The following is a 20,307-nucleotide window of genomic DNA, read 5'->3' on the forward strand; positions in this document are numbered from 1 at the left end:
GTAACTGATATCTGGGTCCTAAACATGTGCCACAATAACAGCAGTATGTGTGCGTTCAGCCACCTTGGAAGGAAAGCCATCGTAAACCTAGGTTATCAAAGAGAAACCTTTTATTAAAAGACTTTGCTTTTCATCGGGTTTGGAAATGGATCCAATAGTAACTGCAGTAATTATGTTTCCATGCCAGAATCAGCTCCACACATTAACTGTGTCCATAATTCAGCTCAGTAGTCTTGGTTTCCTAATCCCAGGGAGGCAACTCTCAACTTGGCACTTAGAAAACAATCACAAGGAATTCGCGTCTTTATTCATATAGAACAAAATTTACAAAGCCATTCATACAGTCGTTTTTTGTATTTTTTTTATCTCTTTTTGTTTTTTTAAACTCAACTTCCAAAAATTGAGAATATTCAAAATACACTTTTACCTCACTTCATTCTTTCAGTATTTACAAATATGTACAAGAAAAACTCTAGGTTCTCTTTTTTTCTCTGTTTTTTAAACTTGTATTAAAAATCTCTCTTTCTCTTTTTGTGTTTCGATATTTTTTTTTGTTATTTTTGTTTCCTTTTTTCGTGGATGTGTTTCTCCTCCTCCTCTTTCTCTCGATGAGGGGCTCAGATAGAAGTCCCGTGGCTGGGCTCAATGGCTTCTGGGATGGGTCCTCCGGGCACTGACTGGTAAGACATTGGCATGGGCGTCTTGACGGGACTCTGACGGAAGAGTCCCCCGTTGGGTGACCTGTGTTTGCACTGAATGGAGGGGATGGTGGAGGAGCTGCTGAGGGGCAGGGGCAGAGTGCTGCCAGGGCCCTGTGTTAGCGTCCGGCCCGCCCCATGTCCCTGCTCCGGCAGGAAGGTGCTCACAGACAGCCCCGTGCCCTGGTAGTCCCGGGCAGGCTCCAGCGGCTGGCTGGGCTGCATGCTGCCGATGTCCAGCGCAGAGATCTCGATAGACGGGGTGGGAATCTGCTTGTGGGCCATGTCCTCGTCCATAAGACTGTTCATACGCCGGTGTACCTGCTCCAGATTCACTTCCTTGTCCTACAGAGCGAGAGAGAGACAGACAGAGAGAGAGAGGGAGAGGGAGAGGGAGGGACAGAGAGGCTGAGACCGGCTTTTCAACGAGGTCTGTGAAGATCTGAGCATTAATTTTGTTATGTAATTCAGATTTTGGAACACTGTTTTATTTGTTTGTTTGTTTGTTTTTCTAATTTTGCATATCTGAAAGGGCGTTTCAAAAGTCTCTTTGCTGACCAGTCTGTGCAAATGGAGAGCAGAGCTGTAATCAAGGACCCCGTGCTGTCAGGGAGTCCAGACCAGCTCTGAGTTTAGTCCCCACAGCACCAACGCTCAGAGGCGCCGAGGTCGTCTGCACAGCATCTTGTTAAGCTATGTGTCTGCAAAAATAAGAAGCATCTCGAATGGTTTGAACAAGACTAAGATCTTGGTGTTCGTGGCACTGGATCTGCCGATTGCAAACACTCAGGTCACGACATCCACGTCCAACCAGCCTTGAGGGGTCGACCGCAGTGCCATCTCCCGCTGCGGTCGGCCGATTGGCAGGTTGCATTTAGCTGTGCCACGGATTACTTTAGATTTCTTTAACCCTCTTTGCTGTGAAAGTGACTTTTGAACCAGCCTGCATGCCCCTGACTCATTCAATTCGGGTGGATTCGTTTGCAAACCCCTAGCCAGTTCCACGTGGGCCCGTTCCAGGGGGACTGCACTGGCAGAGCATGGTCTGGTGCCAGACGGGTCACTGGCTGCAGCGCATTCTTGAGCCGGGGAAGGAGGCCTTATGGCAGAACATCGACTACAACAGACTGACACCCGGCGCTCGGCACGTCCGGTGCTCAGAGGTGCTTTGTAACCAGGGCTGCTTTGGCTTTCTCCTCCAGCCACAAGAAGGCGCTGCAGGGATAACAGCTGGTAATCTGCGGTGTCGACACTATAGTGCAGGGATACAGGCCAACCCAGGCATCCTGTCCCACACAGAGAGAGGGGCCGAGGGCACGAGGGAGGTGAGGACATCAACGCCTCAGGGACAGCGCAGGGTTTGCACGTCTCTCGCTCAACTCAGCTGAAACCCTGAACTGTTCGCGTGCCTTAGGCACAGCTTAACGAGGGGTCGTATAGAATTGAGGGAAATGAAACAAACATAAAAAGAAAGGATATGTTCATAAGACAAATTATATAAATCAATAAATCAATACATAAAAATGATATATTAAGCCGAGGGCTACATCTCTACAGGTTTACATAATTGAAAATAACTCTTTATGAGGTGAGTGTGTGATAATACTGACCCTGGGGACAATCTATGACAAGTCCCAATGTTTCAATGCACCTTCTCCCTGAAATAGTTGTGCCATGTCTTTCAGTTTGCAATTTTACTGTCTCGATGATTTAAAAATTGAGGACTTGCATTAAACTAACACTTAAACATTATCAAGCACATCACCATTCACTCAATAGCCATTCAGACTGCTTATCAATTGTGCATTTAAGTAAAACCATACGTTTGCTCTAATGAGATACATTTCATGTACAATCTAGACCTTGATGTTCGGAATATACCAAATGTTGTTTTTATATAAATAAACACACACATATATGATGTATAATATATATAATGTAAGCATCTTTCTGGTATGACTCTGGATTGGAAGCATTAACGATTACGTTTGTCCTCGTCTGACTAATACAGCATTGCTGCTATTATTAATACAGATGTGTGGTCTGCATGAATTAATTACGTGGGAGTGGAGTTTATTATAGTCTGTAAACACCTCAATCATTTGCTTACAAACTTATAATCCAATATCTGTGCCGTTATTCCTTAAAAGAGGAGAGTTATATCACTGCGCCAACATACATCGAACATTATGAGGGTAGGGGTCAATCAAACAGGCTGTTAACTGTCCTATCTTGGGAGCACTGGAAATTAATATGCAAAAAACAAAAATAAAACTAAACCAAACAAAGGAGCGGTTTGCTTTTATGAACACAAATGTACAGATATTAAAGGCTGCTCTCTTTTCTTCCTCTGTCAACCCAAACCTCTCCAACGCTGCCAGTGAATCTATTCTATCTTGGGGTAATCCGATTGGCTAGTTCAACAGAGGGGTCCGCTGCTTCAGACCACCTCCCTGCTACATCGGGGATGAATGCACAGCCCTTCATGCTTTCGCGGGAATGTGGAGATGAGGACCAGGAAAACAAACAAACAAACAAACAAACAAACAAACGGAACAAAACCAAACAAAGTAAAGGGGCGCTATCTGCATTTCTCCGGCCAGCGCATTGGTTTCTCCCCAACCCCCCGGTCAGTGTGGACAGGACACCCTTGCAAAGGACACATCATATCTCAGGAGGTCTATCCTGACCTGTGTCAATAGCTTCTGCTTCATCCCAGTCTCTCTCTCTCTCTGTCCATATGTCCTTCCTCCCTTCCGATGAAGCAGTTGTAATATCATTATATGTCAATGGACCAGAAACCCTGGCCAGTCTGTAATCCTTAGTAACCTGCACGAGACCATAAAAGATAATGAATAAAAAGAGAGATATCCGTACAGCGTGTCCACATTGACATATAATCGCAATAAGACGTCACATAGTGAATTACTAGGGATTATGGACTGGTTTGACATATTTGTGGTTCTTATTGCTGTGGTGGCTGAACAGACAGACCCATGCAAGCATCCTCTCTGCTCACACTTTAGTTTACGGATCCATTTGGAGGTATCATTTCCTTCGGCATGCATCGTGTTCCCGAAATCTCTCGCAGGGACCGAGTCCGGACAGAATTAGACTGCGGAGACCCGAATGGCCCGAAGGGAAATCATCGAGCTTTGTTATGTAAGAGAATAAACCTTTTTGTAGCTTTCCTGTATTCTTCTGATCTTATTTATTTAATTTAACATGTATATTTATGTGTATGCATCTATATATATATATATTTACAGATCTGGCTCGACCGCAAGAACCAACAGAGCCGCCAGACGAAGTTTAGCGCCGAGGTTCGTCTTCCAGAAGAATAGACGCTCATTAACTCTCAAAACAAAATTTACAAAACATAATAAAATGAAATCAAATAAACTTCACTGCTCACTACGGAAGGTGACTTTCTTTTGTTCTTTTTATTTATTTATTGGTTGTTTTTTTATTATTATTTATAAAAAATAAAAAAGTAAAACAAAAGCAAAGGGGGCTCGATTCCTCCAGGACAGTCCTATAGCTGTGTGTACTGGAGTTCGACTAAGTCAAGGCACGTGTCTGCGGCTGGATCCTTAAAGTAGAGTGTGGCAGTGTCCTCCCCCCGCTCTGTCCTCTTGGCTCTGTGCTCTGTCACCTCTTTGGGCTGCTCTTGCCGGCACCGGTTGCCGTTCCACCACATCTCTAGCCCGGCCACCAGGCAGGCCAGCAGCAGCCCTGCTGCCAGGATGCAGAAGACGCCGGCGAAGCTGTGCAGCCGGAGTGCGCGGCCGTCGGGCTGGGCACTGCCGTGGCTGTCCAGGTCGCAGCGGCCCGTCCTCGGCCACCACTTCTGCTTCAGGATGTCCAGGTCGCCCTTCTCCTGCAGCTCCAGGATCCTGCGGGGAGCACAGAGCACCGTGAGCACAGAGCATACAACACACACCGAGCCCCCAACACACACCCACAACACACACAAGGGGACAACTCCCAATTAGAATTAACTATGATAACACTTTTAACACTTTATATAAGATGCTCCTTACTAACAGTATTCATGTTTGTAATGTGTAATACATTTGTAATTATGATGGTGTTTGGGATTCATGAAGCATTGTATATACACTATTACAATGTTATTACACTTTCACTTCACATACTTTATTAGCCAGTGTCATATCTAAAAGTCTACAAAATTAGAAATACATGTGATAACACGTCATATACGATCTTTGTGCTCATTTGTTCATACTTCTGAGCCAGTTTGTCAAATCTAAAAGTCATTATTACAACATTGTAATGATATATTCATAAGATATGATGAATCCCTTATTATACATTTATTAATCAGTTATGGATACTTCACTCATATTAACTTATATGTTAATGAACATCAATCTGTATCAATTTGATATTAAGTGCTGCCGTAAAATATTAAATATATAGTTTAATTTGAAAGTATTAATTAACACCCTTTATTGGAAACAATGTTATTCAGTGACTCTTAGTCCTTTAAACTGTCCTTGTGTAAACCGTGGACTCCATGAAGATGTTAATAATGGGGTTTTCACCCCACAGACTTCATAGATAGATCTGTATAAATACATCTAACTTAATTTAAATATTAGTCTAAATGAAACTCAGGCTGAATCAAAAAATCAAATGAAGATCGTGAAACCTCTTGACTATAATTGCACATACATACATACATACATACATATACAAATATATACTCACACACATATATGGACAGAATTATCATTACAGGTTGCCTTTCATTCGAGTGCAAGTGTTGCTTTCCTTTCTCAGTTATGTTTGAATCCAAAGCATTTATCTTGTTAGATTTCAATCTTTAAACAATTTATTTGGTAAAATGAAGACAAAATGTTGCCAGGAGCAAAGATCTTTAAAAAGCCCACGCATTATTGTCAAGCCTCACACGTCACAGTGAGATGTCGTCTCTCTCTGCCGTTCTCCTCTGTATCAGGACAGATGCAGGTTTTACATGCGAGACGAGGAATTTGTAGAAACATTTAACTTCTTGCACAGTTATAAGCAGGTATGCAGAGTAAAGTCTGTGAATGGAACTGATTAAACCTCATTAAAAAGGTACAGTTGCAACACCAATTTCCTCTATATTTTTTACTTTTAATTGTATAACAATATTAAAATGAAACAAACAATTAAGGAAATTAATAACTACTTAATTATAGTTTTTTTTTTATAAATTGCACTATTAGAGGCAGCCTTCAGGAGCATATTGTAATTATTCTAATTTATGAAATTAATAAAATGTGTTACAAACAGAGAGAGAGTGGCTCTACACCCACAGTGGCTCAATACGAGGAAGATAAATCCTCTCCTCTGGAAGAGACGACACCCCGCTTCATGCGTTTATTGGTCACCAGACGTCTCCCCCCCACCTCAGAGCAAATCACGCCTCGGTCTCTGTGTGCAACTGCTCACGCCGCAAGATTTATTCCAGCCATGACGGGGGCTGCGCGGTGGAGATAGCCGCGGCACAGAATCGCAGAGATGATCTCTCAGCTCCAGTGCCTGACCTTGCCGCACCCGGTGCGGTGACTTTGCCTGACAGATTACACAGTGGGGACTCCTCTGCCCTCCTAGGATTCATCAGAGAGCATGACAGGCTCCTTACAGCCGGGGATTAAACATTGTATTCATTCTGTTCTATATTTATTTTTAACCCACTCCCCCCGAGACTATGACAAAGACAAAACATTCAATTTTAAGCCATGTACTTTTAAACATAGGAACATAAGAACGCTTCCAATCGAGAGGAGGCTATTCGCCCCATTGTGCTCGTTTGGTGTCCATTAATAACTAAGTGATCAAGGTTCCTATCCAGTCTGTTTTTGAATGATCCCAAATTGTCTCTTCAGCCACATCGCTGGGGAGTTTGTTCAGATTGTGACGCCTCTCTGTGTGAAGAAGTGTCTCCTGTTTTCTGTCTTGAATGCCTTGAAGCCCAATTTCCATTTGTGTCCCCGGGTGCATGTGTCCCTGCTGATCTGGAAAAGCTCCTCTGGTTTGATGTGGTCGATGCCTTTCATGATTTTGAAGACTTGGATCAAGTCCCCACGTGGTCTCCTCTGTTCCAGGGTGAAAAGGTTCAGTTCCTCAGTCTCTCAGTAGGACATTCCCTTCAGACCTGGAATAAGTCTGGTTGCTCTCCTCTGAACTGCCTCTAGAGCAGCGATATCTTTCTTGAAGTGTGGAGCCCAGAACTGTCCACAGTATCCAGATGAGCTCTAACTAGTGCATTGTACAGTCTGAACATCACTGCCCTTGTTCTCAATTCTACACTTTTGACAATATACCCTAGCATTGTGTTTGCCTTTTTTATTGCTTCCCCACATTGTTTGGATGGAGAAAGTGAGGAGTCCACATAGACTCCTAGGTCTTTCTCATGCGTTACTTCATCTAGTTCTATTCCTCCCATAGTGTAATTATAGTGGACATTTTTGTTACCTGCATGTAATACCTTGCACTTGTCCACATTGAATTTCATCTGCCAGGTGTCAACTGAATATTATCTGAGTCCCTTTGAATAACCTGTGCTGCCGAGATTGTATCTGCTGAGCCACCTATTTTAGTATCATCTGCAAATGTGACAAGTTTGCTAACTATCCCAGAGTTCAGATCATTAATATAGATTAGAAAAAGCAAAGGTCCTAATACTGATCCCTGTGGAACTCCACTAACAACCTCACTCCAGTTAGAAGCGACTCCTCTAATCGACACCCTCTGTTTCCTAGACATCAGCCAGTTCATAATCCATCTACTTACATTACCCTGAATGTCTACAGCTTCCAATTTGAGGATCAGTCTTTGGTGTGGAACCTTATCAGAAGCTTTTTGAAAATCTAAGTATATCATATCATATGCTTTCACGTGATCTACAGCTGCAGTTAAATTAGTAAGACATGATCTGCCTCATCTAAACCCATGTTGACTATCTCCAAGAATATGGTTTCCATTAAGATGCTCCTCTATTTTCTGTCTAATAATTTTTTCCAACATTTTACAGGTGATGCAGGTGAGACTGATTGGTCTGTAATTTCCTGGCTCAGTTTTGTCCCCTTTCTTGTGGATTGGTTTGACATTTGCTGTCTTCCAGTCAGTTGGCACATCCCCTGTTCTAAGTGTCATTTGGAATATTTGAGTTAGCGGCCTATAAATAATTTCCCTCATTTCTTTAAATACTGTTGGAAATAGACCATCTGGCCCAGGTGATTTGTTTGTTTTTAATTCTGCTAGTCGCTTTAGCTCCTCCTCCTCATTTATCCTGATCTCTCTTAGGATTTGACTGGACTGGATGTTAACCTGGGGCATGTTATCTGTTTTTTCTTTTGTAAAAACCTCTGTGAAATACTCATTTAGAACATTTGCCACATCTTGTTCGTTTTCCAAGATACTTCCATTGTTGCCCTTTATCTGTTTCACTTCCTCCTTTATTGACCTCTTGCTGTTCTAGTATTGAAAAAAGCTCTTTGCATTAGTTTTGTTTGTTTCTATTTCCCTCTTTGCTTTCCTGATCCCTTTCTTAAGATCTCTTTGCAGTTCAACATATTCTATGTATTTAGTTTTGTCTCCATCCTTTTTGTATGCGCTATACAACATTTTCTTCCTCTTGATATTTTTTTGCATACTTCTATTAAACCATTTTGACCAGTGTTTTTTGGTCCTCAAACCAGCACTTTTTTCAGCGATGTAATTAAATTCATTCCTTCCCTTTACAGCCAGCTTCACAGGCAACACATTAATTACAGCTCATAATAACCCAAAAAGTGGAGACCAGCAAGTGAGAGAACGATCCACTCTGCCCAGCTCTCACACAACCTGATGTCCCCTCAGCTACACACAATTGGGTGCCACCTTAGATATATTGTGCCCCTGAAGACAGAAACACTCCACACCGACGCTGTAGTTTAGTTTTAGCTGGTGACCCTCGCTGCCATCTTGAACAGTGAGATTCTGAGGTAGCTTTTTAAATCATGATACGTGTTAGTCGTCAGTTCAATATCATGTTCAATATCCAGATCTGCAGGGACACACACACTCGGGGACACAAATGGAAATTGGGCTTCAAGGCATTCAAGACAGAAAACAGGAGACACTTCTTCACACAGAGAGGCGTCACAATCTGAACAAACTCCCCAGCGATGTGGCTGAAGAGACAATGTGGGAACATTCAAAAACAGACTGGATAGGATCCTTGGTTCACTTAGTTATTAATGGACACCAAATGAGCACGATGGGGCAAATGGCCTCCTCTCCATTGGACACTTTCTTATGTTTTTATGTGTACCATTTACCATGTCCTTCCGCATTCATTTGAAAGCCAGCAGAGAGACACGGTATTCACACACGGAGCCGCACTCTGGCGTGTTCTACTGATATCCACGGAAATGCTCTCCGTGGTCCTGTTTGTACGCACATGAAGTTGCGTCGCTCCAAGCTGTAAGGCTTTCATAATATGATTGTCAGAGTCAAGTCAAGTAGCTTTATAAGCTCACTTTGCTTAGAGACCCGAACAAACCAGACAAAATAAATGAAGAGCAGACAGACACAGGAAGACGCAGCCCGGCGTGGTGAGCTGAGAGTCGGTGTGTTTAGTAGAAGAGTATCGGCAGATGATCAGGACGCAACGAAAGACCAGTAGAGAGACTCTCTCTCGTGTTGGGATATTATTTAATCCGCCCAGTCGCCTCCTCTAGTGTCTCTACTCTAATCTCTTGGCTACTTCCTGCAGTACAAGGTATTCAAAGCACAACCTTAGATGCAGCAGAAATCAATAGAGGACGGGTGGGAATGTAATTATGCTAAAAAAATAAATAATCCTTAGTTAATTCTCCTTAAAGGTCTTAATTGGTTACTTTTCATTATGCGGAAGTTTTAATCAATCTCACACATCTGTTGTCTTCACAATGGGATCAATTTGCGAGGAATAATACAAAACACAGCCGAGTTTAACTAATGATGGATGAGATTTCCGGAATTAACTTAAAAAAGAAAAGAAGAAGAAAGAAAACTAAAAGGAGCACAAAACAAAGCAGCAGAGATAGTTCCTCTATTTCTTTGCTCTGCTTTTCTCCCTCAGTTGTTCTGCTATCAATCCTTTGCTTAACTGTACGATTGCCAATACATAACAGCCTTGATTAAATGAGGTTTTGATGGATTGATTGACTTGATGTCGGCTTATTATTTATCTTTAAAAGCATGAACATGATTATAGACTTCTATACGATGACAGGCCTGGCTTACGAAAAGAAAAGAAAAGGAAAAAACTAAACATTTCGCTGTGCTATATCTAAGACGCGTTCGTCTTGCTTTGAGCCTCCTGACATCCAAAGCTTGTTGGCTGCCAGCGTCTCATAAGTTTCTCTTGGAAAAATGCCTGCTTTAGCTGAAACACAGAGAGAAAAACTAAAGAAAGAAATTAAGAAAAGGAAAAAGCTGCCGGGTTTTGCCTTGATTTACTCCTTGTGAATTACAATTTCAAATGAAGCTGAGATCTCTTTGCCGGGCTTTTGATAGGGGAGCGTTGTCAAAGTCAGCCACAGTGGCTGAAAAGACCAAAAAGAAGTCGATCTGAACTCTTCATCAGCGAGACGTTAGTTCGGCTCCACTGAACTCTGGAGGGGGTTTTTAGACAAGGAAAAATAGGATAAAACAAGAAAGGATACAAGCCCCTGTGGAAAACATTCCCTCACGGTGCTTTCAAGTCTTCTGGGTAATCCCCGAGTAATTAGATTTAAGCGTCACTTAAACAAATATTAAAACATGTTAAGTGGATTGTTTTTTGCACCTTGTTAATTAATTAATTAATCAATTAACAATGACTGTCATGTTGGAATGCCTTCTATGTGTACTCCTCTGTTAACCCCTCAATCTCCAGTAATATAAAACACTGAAAAGTTAATATAACACTAACGTTAATTCAGATCATTGCCAGGCATTTGTCACAGTTAAGCCAAGGAAAATGTTCCCCAGCAGCTAGAAACTGCATTGAAACCCACGCAGCGTTATACAACACAAGTAATTTCCTTCATACACGGGTCTAGAAGGGGACGGGTTAATCTCGAGAGCCTTTATACCGGCTGTGTACACCAGGATGTTAAATTATCTTCGGCTCCCTGACAGGTGACAGAAATCCCTGAGAAGACCCCAGCTTTGATGATCATCCCTACATCCTCCTGCCTGCCATAAGCCCTATTGATTACTTTTCATTTCTGTTTATGTGAAACAACACAACATTAAAAACGAGCTTCTGATTATTAAACTCTCTGAGGTAAATGTCACTCACTTTCATTTCCTTAATTTGTAAATAGAAATAGAAGAACCGTCTGCCCAGATCAGGCTGAGGGACATTTTCCTAAAGATTGACCTCCTGTCCCACGTGTATAAATGGATGAACCAGAAAAACAAGAACGGTCCAGGTCAGGTGTAGGGGACTCGATCTGTTTTTCACTTGCTGTTGGATATGCCTCTTCATTTGCCAGACATTGTTATAGCCATAGTCAACAGAGTGGACTCTCTCAGGCAGGAGCAGACGGTGTGTTGCTTTAACCTTAGAGGCGACTGGAACGGGAATACATTTAAAAAAGAAAGAAAGAAAGTGGAATGGGATGAGAGAGAGATAGAGAAGATGTGAGAGGGTATGGAGAGCGAGGAGGAGGAGGACGGAGGCTTACTTGTGAGAGAAGAGGTCCCGGTAGGGGCTGCCATGCTGCAGGGCGATGCCGTAGCCCTTGCTGCTCACGCTGTTCCCCGTCACGGTCACGGAGCAGTCGTCGTCCGTCAGCGCACCATACTCCACCACCGCCATGTCCCACAGGAACGCATAGCCGCCCTGCTTCGCCTGAGGACACACAGCTAACTCAGATAGGCACCCCAGCACCGTGCGCCACCCCCACTGCCCTCCCGTGCCGCCGATACGTTTGTCTTCTGTCACGGCTGCGTGTTTGGAGACGCACTGGACTCCCCACTTCCCCATCCCGAGCAGATACTCGTGAGTGTGAAAGCTGTTCAGGGTTTAGTAAAGCATCTCCCATGATTCCGTGCTTCCATCTGATGAAACTAAGGGTTTGCAGCTGAGATGACCGTATAGTGGTACTTTTAAAAGCTTTCATTTTTCATTTCAAGTCTTCCAGAGGCAGAATGTGGAAGTAATCTGGAGTAATTGTGTTTTATTTACTGGACTCAGTGATAAACAGTTTTGGTTTGTTTGTATTTTGTTCCTTCTGTTCCTTATCTTTAATCTTAACTAATCTTTATTTGAGAGCATAATAATAATAATAACACAGCAACCTCAATAACTGGTTAAAGCTCTGTGCTTCAACATGCAAGTTATTGATTAAACGCACTTCCAATGTAGGAAACTCGGTGTGAGAAGTATAATGACCGTATTAAAGTGCCATCTCGCATTTATGTTTATATCTTTAGTCAGTTTTAATACCTGGCAGTGTGAAGTGATTTCCCTTTAGGAATAGAAAAGCCACTTGAAGAATACGTGAGAAAATTAACAAAAAAAAAAATCCTAATTATGCCGTGGGGGATATGCTTATTTTAATTCGCTCCCAAGGACGATACCTTCACAATCACGACCAATTTTCCACAAGCGCATGGGCGTCTAATCTCCACTTCACTCCCGGCAATCAGGGCACTTTCTCGGCGCTGCGGTTAGACGGGGGTGCCGGCAAAAGTGTTACTGACAACGGCCTCCAGACTTAATAAGAGACTGTTCATTTACTGCTGGTGAAGAATGCAAATAAATAGAGACAAACAGTACAACTTAACTACAAACACACAAAGGAAACACACTGCCCTGTGACTGTGTTTATTTTTAACTGGCAAGTCTGGGACGAGTACGCCTCTGAGGGAAGTTTGGCCCGTCTCGGATAGTCGTACTTTAAAGTATGAATGATGAAGGCCATCTGAGTGATAATGTTGTCTCCTGGAACAATATGCAGTGATGAAGGCTGCCGTTAAGACGTGCCTTCCCTGCGCTTTGTTCTCTCTCTGTCTCTCCGGCTGGCAAGACGTGTCTAAAAATTGCTTCGACGGGAAACAAGGTTAACTTCACAGCAACGAGGTTTGAAGCTGACGACTGAGGTGCCAGATTACGACTCCAGTGGCTCAGCAACGGCGCAACGCGGTTTCTCTGTGACTGAGCCCCGAGGTAAGACGGGAATGTGATTTATATCGGAGTTATTCAAATAAATGAATATATTTAAAACCAAAAAAGTATAAGAAAGTATAACAGTCATGAAAACCAAAGGAAAAATGTCTGCTGTGCTTGTGCTGCACTTTTGTTGTTGTTGTTTGCTGTGATAAATGATATCCAATCCCTATCAGAGACGCCAGTGTGTGTGGGTGTGTTGGGAACTGAGGAAATATCAAATATGCAGATTATTTATTTAGAAAATGATGTTCATGCTTCATTTAATCTCCGCTCCATCTGGTTTTCAAAGGAAGAGCCCGTCGCTGTCAGGTCATGTCATTGAAGTGACGTTTGAAGCATTGTGGGACATACAACGGACATTTAATTTGATTTAAAACGCAATTCAGATTATGCATTGGACACCAACACTCAAAAACAATTAGAAAGTGGATAGAAGCTGTGAGGAAGTGGATTCATTAAGGAACCCTTTCCCTTTAGCTTTTCCTGTTTTGCTCCTGTTTTCCTGTTTCTTTTTTATCGTTTATCATTTTTTATAACTTTAGAACTACCATGTACATTCTAGAAATATACACAGTAGCGAACATTTGAGAGAAACAATGGCACCGACCGATCAGCCAGCCTGCTCTGTCCCAGCCCAGGCCCTCGCACACATACCTTTCGGATGCCTTCGCTGGCCGTGGTGACCGAGTTGTCCTGGCCGTTGTTCTTGCTGATGGTCCTCCAGAGCTCGGCGAAGGTGCTGTCCTGCTCCAGGGGGTTGGTGCCCTTGGCTCTGAAGTAGTCGTACACTGCCGAGTCCTTCACCGTGCCGTACGTCACCTCCATCTGCCTGGCCAGGTCCTGGAAGGTCCTGTGGAGACGCACAAACAGGGCGCGTTGAGGAGGGAAGATTGACCGTTAGCTTGCCTGCCCTTGCAGTGCGTTGGGGCAGTGTGTTGCTCTTGAAACCGGCCTTGTGCCTCTGGAAATGCCCAGGTTTCAGAGCAGCACGTTCAAGGGTCAAAGAGACACAAACTCTTTTTGGTTTCTCCCTTTTGGTAAATGATGCACAAGAACGGTGAGTGATTTATATTCAACGGAGCAAAGCAGGCTTTTAAAAACAAGACTGGGAGGCGAACACGGGCTCTCCAATAATAGCTTCCAGAGTTACACGTTGAAGCCGTCCACATAAAATTATATTAAAACATAAGTAGGCAAAGGCAAAAGATTAATTGCCGAACAAGCCGCAGTCGCCGGCTACATGCGTAATGCGCCATCATAAATAATAGCACGCTGCACGGGGATAAGCGCTGAGAAACCAAGCAAAAAAGCAGACTTGGCATTTTCAAATGGAAGAACAAATTACTGTCAGCTTCTTCATCATGCTAAACTTAACTAAGTATAGTAACACAGGCAGAGTGTGGTTTGTAAACGAGGTGAACGAGCGCCGCTTTATCGTGTGCTCGTCCTCACCCCGGCATTGTCTTCCATTAAAGCTCTGGAGTCGGCACTTAGTGTAGTCAGGCTTTTCAGGGAAATACAAACAATGTAATGGTGTCTTTAAAGTACACAGTGTTTGCCAGTTAAAAGAAAACAAATCACTGTCAGGTCATAGCAAACAAAGGCAGCTCTGCTCTCTTGCACTTGTTTTTTAACACAAATCAGAGGTGACCCACTACACAACAGCACCTAATTTCCTTTGAATCGAATCTTGGTCTTTCCATTATTCATCACCAGTAGGTTTGATGAGAAGCTTAAACACTCTCACTTGCATTGTGATAAAGATGCATATTCATTACCCCCAAACAAGGCGTATTAATCTACAACTAACCAAAGACATCCTTTACTTATGATTTATGCCCGAGTTTATTGTGTTTCTTTAATCGTTAATCCATTGCTTTGTGCAGCGCTATCAAAGAGCTCTTGGGTGCTCATTAAAGCAGAAGGACCAGAGCCATATGTAAGGGAGCATATGTACAGCTTGCTGGGAAACTTTGAAATATTTCCGCTCAGATTACTCAATGGGAGGTTACTCCAGTTCACTCGCTAATGAACGACATTCTTTGTGAGCGATTTTAATTGGCATTCTGAGCAGCAAGTAGGTTGAAGTACAAATATAACATCAGGGATTGGAAATAGAACAACATGTTGCAAACAATGAGACCATTTATGTTTACATTGTTTAATTAAAGTATTACTGGAGTCCTGCACACCCTATACTACCCCCCCGTCACCACACCTCCCGCCTTCGGACGACGCAGAGGAGAGAGATGAAATCAGAGGCCTAGTTAATTTACCGTAGCTACCAAGGCTGAAAAATATTGTTTCACTGCGATCTTTATGGAAGAGTCTCTGTTTAACTTCTCCAGCAGTTCCTTCCCATGATGCACAGCAATATAGGCTGCTGCTCAGCGGTGTAAGATCACGTGACATGGTGTAAGAACACTTCATCAATTTGGCATGATTATTTCAGAGGAATAAACCACGACGCTCCGCACCGTTTTATTGCAGGAATATTTCTATCTTTATTTTCTCATCCTTGATTTTCTTCATGTTCATAATTAATGGACCTAGACTCGACCCTAACCACAATGCAACAGGGCTGTTGATGGGAGTCATAACCGAGCGGTTGTAGAGAAAGCTGGTACACAAGTTACACGCGGTCGGTCATCTGTCGTGACGTTCGGAAGGGAGAGGAAGCAGAGATTTCCTGGAACAAACCTCCCGTGCCTGAGTCCCATCTCCATGTCAGAAAAGATACCGGCCTTATAATAACACAGTAACGTGTGATGACATAACCTGGGCTCCGTTCATTAAGTCATTTCATTCTGACAAAATGCAAATAGTGCCACACTCATACAGCGGACAAATGGGTCCAAACATCACTTATAATACGACTTCGACATCACTTCCTCTCGTTAATCTCTAAGAATAAGTGTTTTGCGCTGGAACAATGGATTATCAGGCTGAACCGATCTAGAGGTGACACCAGAGAGTCAACGTGCATCAGAACGTAGTCCAATAATAGAGTGCATCTCTCTCCCTCCCCTCCCTGTCCCTGTACACGTGTAAGAGCACTGATGCGATACAGCAGTGAGACGAGAGGATCGGCTCCACTTTAATTGAGTTTCACCAAAAAACAACTTTCAAAACTATCGATTGCAACAGGCAGATAATAAGTCCTACGAGGCCGAGCAACATAAACCGGTGTAATTCCATCAAGAGGGATCTGATTAAGCTGTACCAGTTAATTAAACTATTTATTACCATTGATTGTTTTATATGATACTTTCCCACCTTCGAATACCAAACGCTGAACGTTTCGACGAAAATAAATTAAAAACAAGATAACAAATCTACACAACTCTTGCAAAGCATTAATAAACGCACTCAGTACACAGGACAGATTCGTATTTTTGGAAATAAATAAATACATCCCCCCAGTGAAATCTTATATGGGTGAAAGGAATGACATGCTACTGTTATTATTATTTAATAATGTGTGCTATTTAATTAATTTTCAGTCAATATGACTTTACAATTAAATTTAGATACAGTTTGAATGATCCTGGCTGTGGATGGTGGATGCAGATTCCCTACATTAATAAAATTAATGCTTTAATAGTACATTGTGCACACAGAGCATCTCTACACAATCCTAGCGGCTTTACAAAACATTACCTTTTGTGTTCATTATCTGCTATCACAAGGGGGATTTAATTTTATTTATTTAAATCACTTAACATTCCGCAAATTCAATTGCATACCTCGAGATAATAAAATCATCCCTATTAATCAATGTAATTAACATAGCGATTTGCAACAGCAGAGACGATATTTAATGCTGTCTCTCCCGACCTCCGTGGCAGGATTATCGGAGCTGCCACCCAACCCCAGCCCCGCTGAACTCGATATGCGAATGAAACTGGCCAACCTCAGCACCCAAGCCCACCCCACCACACGGGCAGAGTCCTCGAGGCATTGACCTACTGAGAATACAAGCGTCTGAGGCGATCTTAGACTTCATTAGATCAGATGTCAAAAAAGAGACAGTCTTGCTAGCAGAAGGCATTAAAAATATGGTTCCAGGTGGAAATAAACGCATACATGTGTAAATGCCGGCTCTCGCATGTCTGTGGCATCAAACCTCATCCTTAATAGAGAAGTGTGGGATTGATTTCGCCAGCAGCGCGCCTGGGAGCCCCAGTCACGTCCCCCGGGAGCAGTGAGACGCGGAGACGGCAACATAAGAGCCTGCACCATTAGAGACTCTCTCTGGGCAAGAAGCTCTGAGCGTTTCCATCACGGGTGCATTGAACTGCTACAACAGCAGAGAGCTAAGCAGTCCGCTTCGGGTTTCTGCGTGAATACGTACATAAGCCGTGCTTTTGTGGTCCGAGACAATGCTAAAAGCCGGGAGGACGCATACTTTCATTGACTGGTGTGTGGAAGCTTGGGACTGGCGGTGCTGAGGGACATACGCCACCAAAAGAAGGCTGAAGCTACAAGAGTTGCAACAACACAAGAGCCGCCATCAGACCACGATCACTCTGAACCTGAAGCTGAGCTGAAACCTAAATTAATTAACTGATAAACAAACTACTAACAGAGCCCATCTCATTACTCAAAAGCACTCTTGTGAACCTGCAGCCGCGTGGCAGAGGGTCTGCTCAGCGCACAGAGCTCCTCGGGAGGTCTTTATTCCCCCTCTTTGCCAGCTGACAAAAAGCTTGTCATCAGAAGCCGTGATGCCATCTGACGCCCCAGCCCCTCCTAGCGGGAGATCCATCGCAGCAGGTCCGAACACATGCTCGTATTTATACAGATACAGCAGACAAACACGGCGCAGCACAGAGCCAGAGAGCAGGTCGCGCACTGAAGCACAGCCCAGCTGAGCAATGTCATTAAACACAAGTCAATACATACATCAACATTTAAGTACGCAAATCAATAAATACGTACATAAATAAAACACAAACTTGGGTCCTGCACTCTACTGCTGCTAAGCTTTTGTTTATAAATATATCTCATGCAAGTTGTGTCAGTCTGCGTCAAGAAAAAAACAAATTAGCAAGCAGGGTAAACATAAGACAGTGTCCAATCAAGAGGAGGCCATTCGCCCCATCGTGCTCGTTTGGTGTCCATTAATAACTGAGTGATGAAGGATCCTATCCAGTCTGATTTTTAATGTTCCCAAATTGTCTCTTCAGCCACATCGCTGGGGAGTTTGTTCAGATTGTGACGCCTCTCTGTGTGAAGAAGTGTCTCCTGTTTTCTGTCTTGAATGCCTTGAAGCCCAATTTCCATTTGTGTCCCGGGTGTGTGTGTCCCTGCTGATCTGGAAAAGCTCCTCTGGTTTGATGTGGTCGATGCCTTTCATGATTTTGAAGACTTGAATCAAGTCCACACGTAGTCTCCTCTGTTCCAGGGTGAAAAGGTTCAGTTCCCTCAGTCTCTCCGAGTATTAGCTTTCTCTCTTCCCGCTCGTCGGAGCAACGCAACGTGACCACCACTCATGCACAGTTGCCGTGTGCCGTGCCGGCTCAGCGGGACAATTACACCAAATCGGTTGGTGTACCCATTCGCCGTGTATCAGCCCCATAATCACTGTCCAGAGATCGCACGTCTTCCCATGTTGTGAAAACATCAGCTTAAATACCACACAGAGGCTGAGACAAATTATTTCTATATATGTGTACAGCACAGTGTTCAGCGATGCAATTCCTCACAGTCTCTTTAAGAGCAGAAAGCAGAGATCTGATTAAATATGGTGTTATACATCACCTCTTGTTCTTGCAAGCGTGAGTAATGTGCCTCTGGTTTTCATTTCATTTCTCCTTTTGCGTTGTGAACTGAAGCAGTGTTTACGCGGTCACTGTTGTCTCCGAAGATGCTCGTTCCAGGACGTAAACAGTGAAGCCAACATTAACTCCGCAATTCAGCTTCAGTGGCACGTGGTGTTGTGTGTCACTGTTTTATATAGTTGGAATCCCAGAATTCATTGATATATGTGTATATTTATATATATATACATTAACTGAATTCTTTATATCAGAAGTCTGAGTTCCGCTGACATAGGCCTGGTTATTTTGCAAGACATATTTTAGATGCAAACGATCACACAGCTCTGCCAGCCAGACGATCAATAACCCCCCCGTCCGCAGCGTTTGTCAGCTCCATGCTGGAAAACAGAACAGTCCATTAACTCCCGTCTCAAAGACCTTCCTGAATGGAGCAATGGCCTAATGCAGTCACTGTATAGACGTGAACACCCTTAACAATAAGGAGCAGGAATAACACGCCTCTCGATGCACATGCATGGGATACAAACACAGCTTTATATTCTGTCATTTCTTACATACATAGAGATATTCAATGATTAATACTACAGTTTTGTTCATAAAAAGTTTTTTACTAGTTTTGACTAAATGAAACCAGAAACTCTGAAGTTTCTCCTAATTGCTGACTGCTTCGTTCTGTACATGTCCACTTCTACTTTGATTAATCCATGATTTCTTGCGTTGTATGCTCTGGTTCTGTTATGCTGTATAATTAATCAACAAGGCAATACATAATTTATCACAGAAGCGGTCTTTATGTTTCCATTATTCACTGTGCAGCTGAGGAACCGGCAGCTCTGTAAGACACCGTACTGTGTGCTGATCTGTCTCTGTTAATATTGGAGAGTAGGACTTAAAATGAATGCAATTACTAAACAACTCTATATTAAGTTATTATTATTACCACTCTAATAACAATTATAACACCAATGTAATAAACACCAGTTTAATTAATAAATCGCTGCTCTAGAGGCAGTTCAGAGGAGAGCAACCAGACTTATTCCAGGTCTGAAGGGAATGTCCTACTGAGAGACTGAGGACCTGAACCTTTTCACCCTGGAACAGAGGAGACTACGTGGGGACTTGATCCAAGTCTTCAAAACCATGAAAGACATCGACCACATCAAACCAGAGGAGCTTTTCCAGGTCAGCAGGGACACACGCACCCGGGACACAAATGGAAATTGGACACCAAACGAGCACGATGGGGTGAATGGGCTCCTCTCGATTGGACACTTTTGTTATGTTTATTCTTACTGGTAACAAGTGTAAGAGTTTAGACCGAGGTTGTGAACTCCACACAGGGGGAAATCAAACCCAAAAACAGCGTCTTTATAAAAAGAGCTAAAATCCGCATTGTGCTGCTTATGCAAATATACATCAATACAACAAATTGATCGGTAGATATTCTAATGACATATTTTGGGAGAAGAGCAAGTCTGCAGAACTAAATTGAACGGGGCATCGAGCACCACAGTCCAGGAGAGAGAGATGTCTCCTTAGATGAGGAAAACTTGAGAAATCCCACATGGGGCCACTTCACTCTGACATGAAAGGGTTTTTATTGACAGGTTTTGTGGAAAGA

General features: G+C 43.0%; 1 protein-coding gene across 1 annotated transcript in view; it reads right to left on the reverse strand.

Moving 5' to 3' along the window:
* Nucleotides 1-285: 285 nt before the first annotated feature.
* The window catches only part of LOC136716020 (glutamate receptor ionotropic, delta-1), a 272,217-nt gene continuing 252,195 nt past the window's right edge, over nt 286-20,307 (reverse strand). Inside the window, exons 13-16 of the mRNA XM_066693493.1 lie at nt 13,558-13,753; nt 11,414-11,580; nt 4,354-4,594; nt 286-1,043 (exon numbers count right to left, since the gene is read on the reverse strand). Coding sequence (XP_066549590.1) covers nt 618-1,043; nt 4,354-4,594; nt 11,414-11,580; nt 13,558-13,753 — 1,030 coding nt within the window. The 3' untranslated portion in view covers nt 286-617. The remainder of the gene's footprint in view (nt 1,044-4,353; nt 4,595-11,413; nt 11,581-13,557; nt 13,754-20,307) is intronic.

This window comes from Amia ocellicauda, chromosome 20 (genome assembly GCF_036373705.1).
Source record: "Amia ocellicauda isolate fAmiCal2 chromosome 20, fAmiCal2.hap1, whole genome shotgun sequence".
NCBI classification, from domain to species: Eukaryota; Metazoa; Chordata; class Actinopteri; order Amiiformes; family Amiidae; genus Amia; species Amia ocellicauda.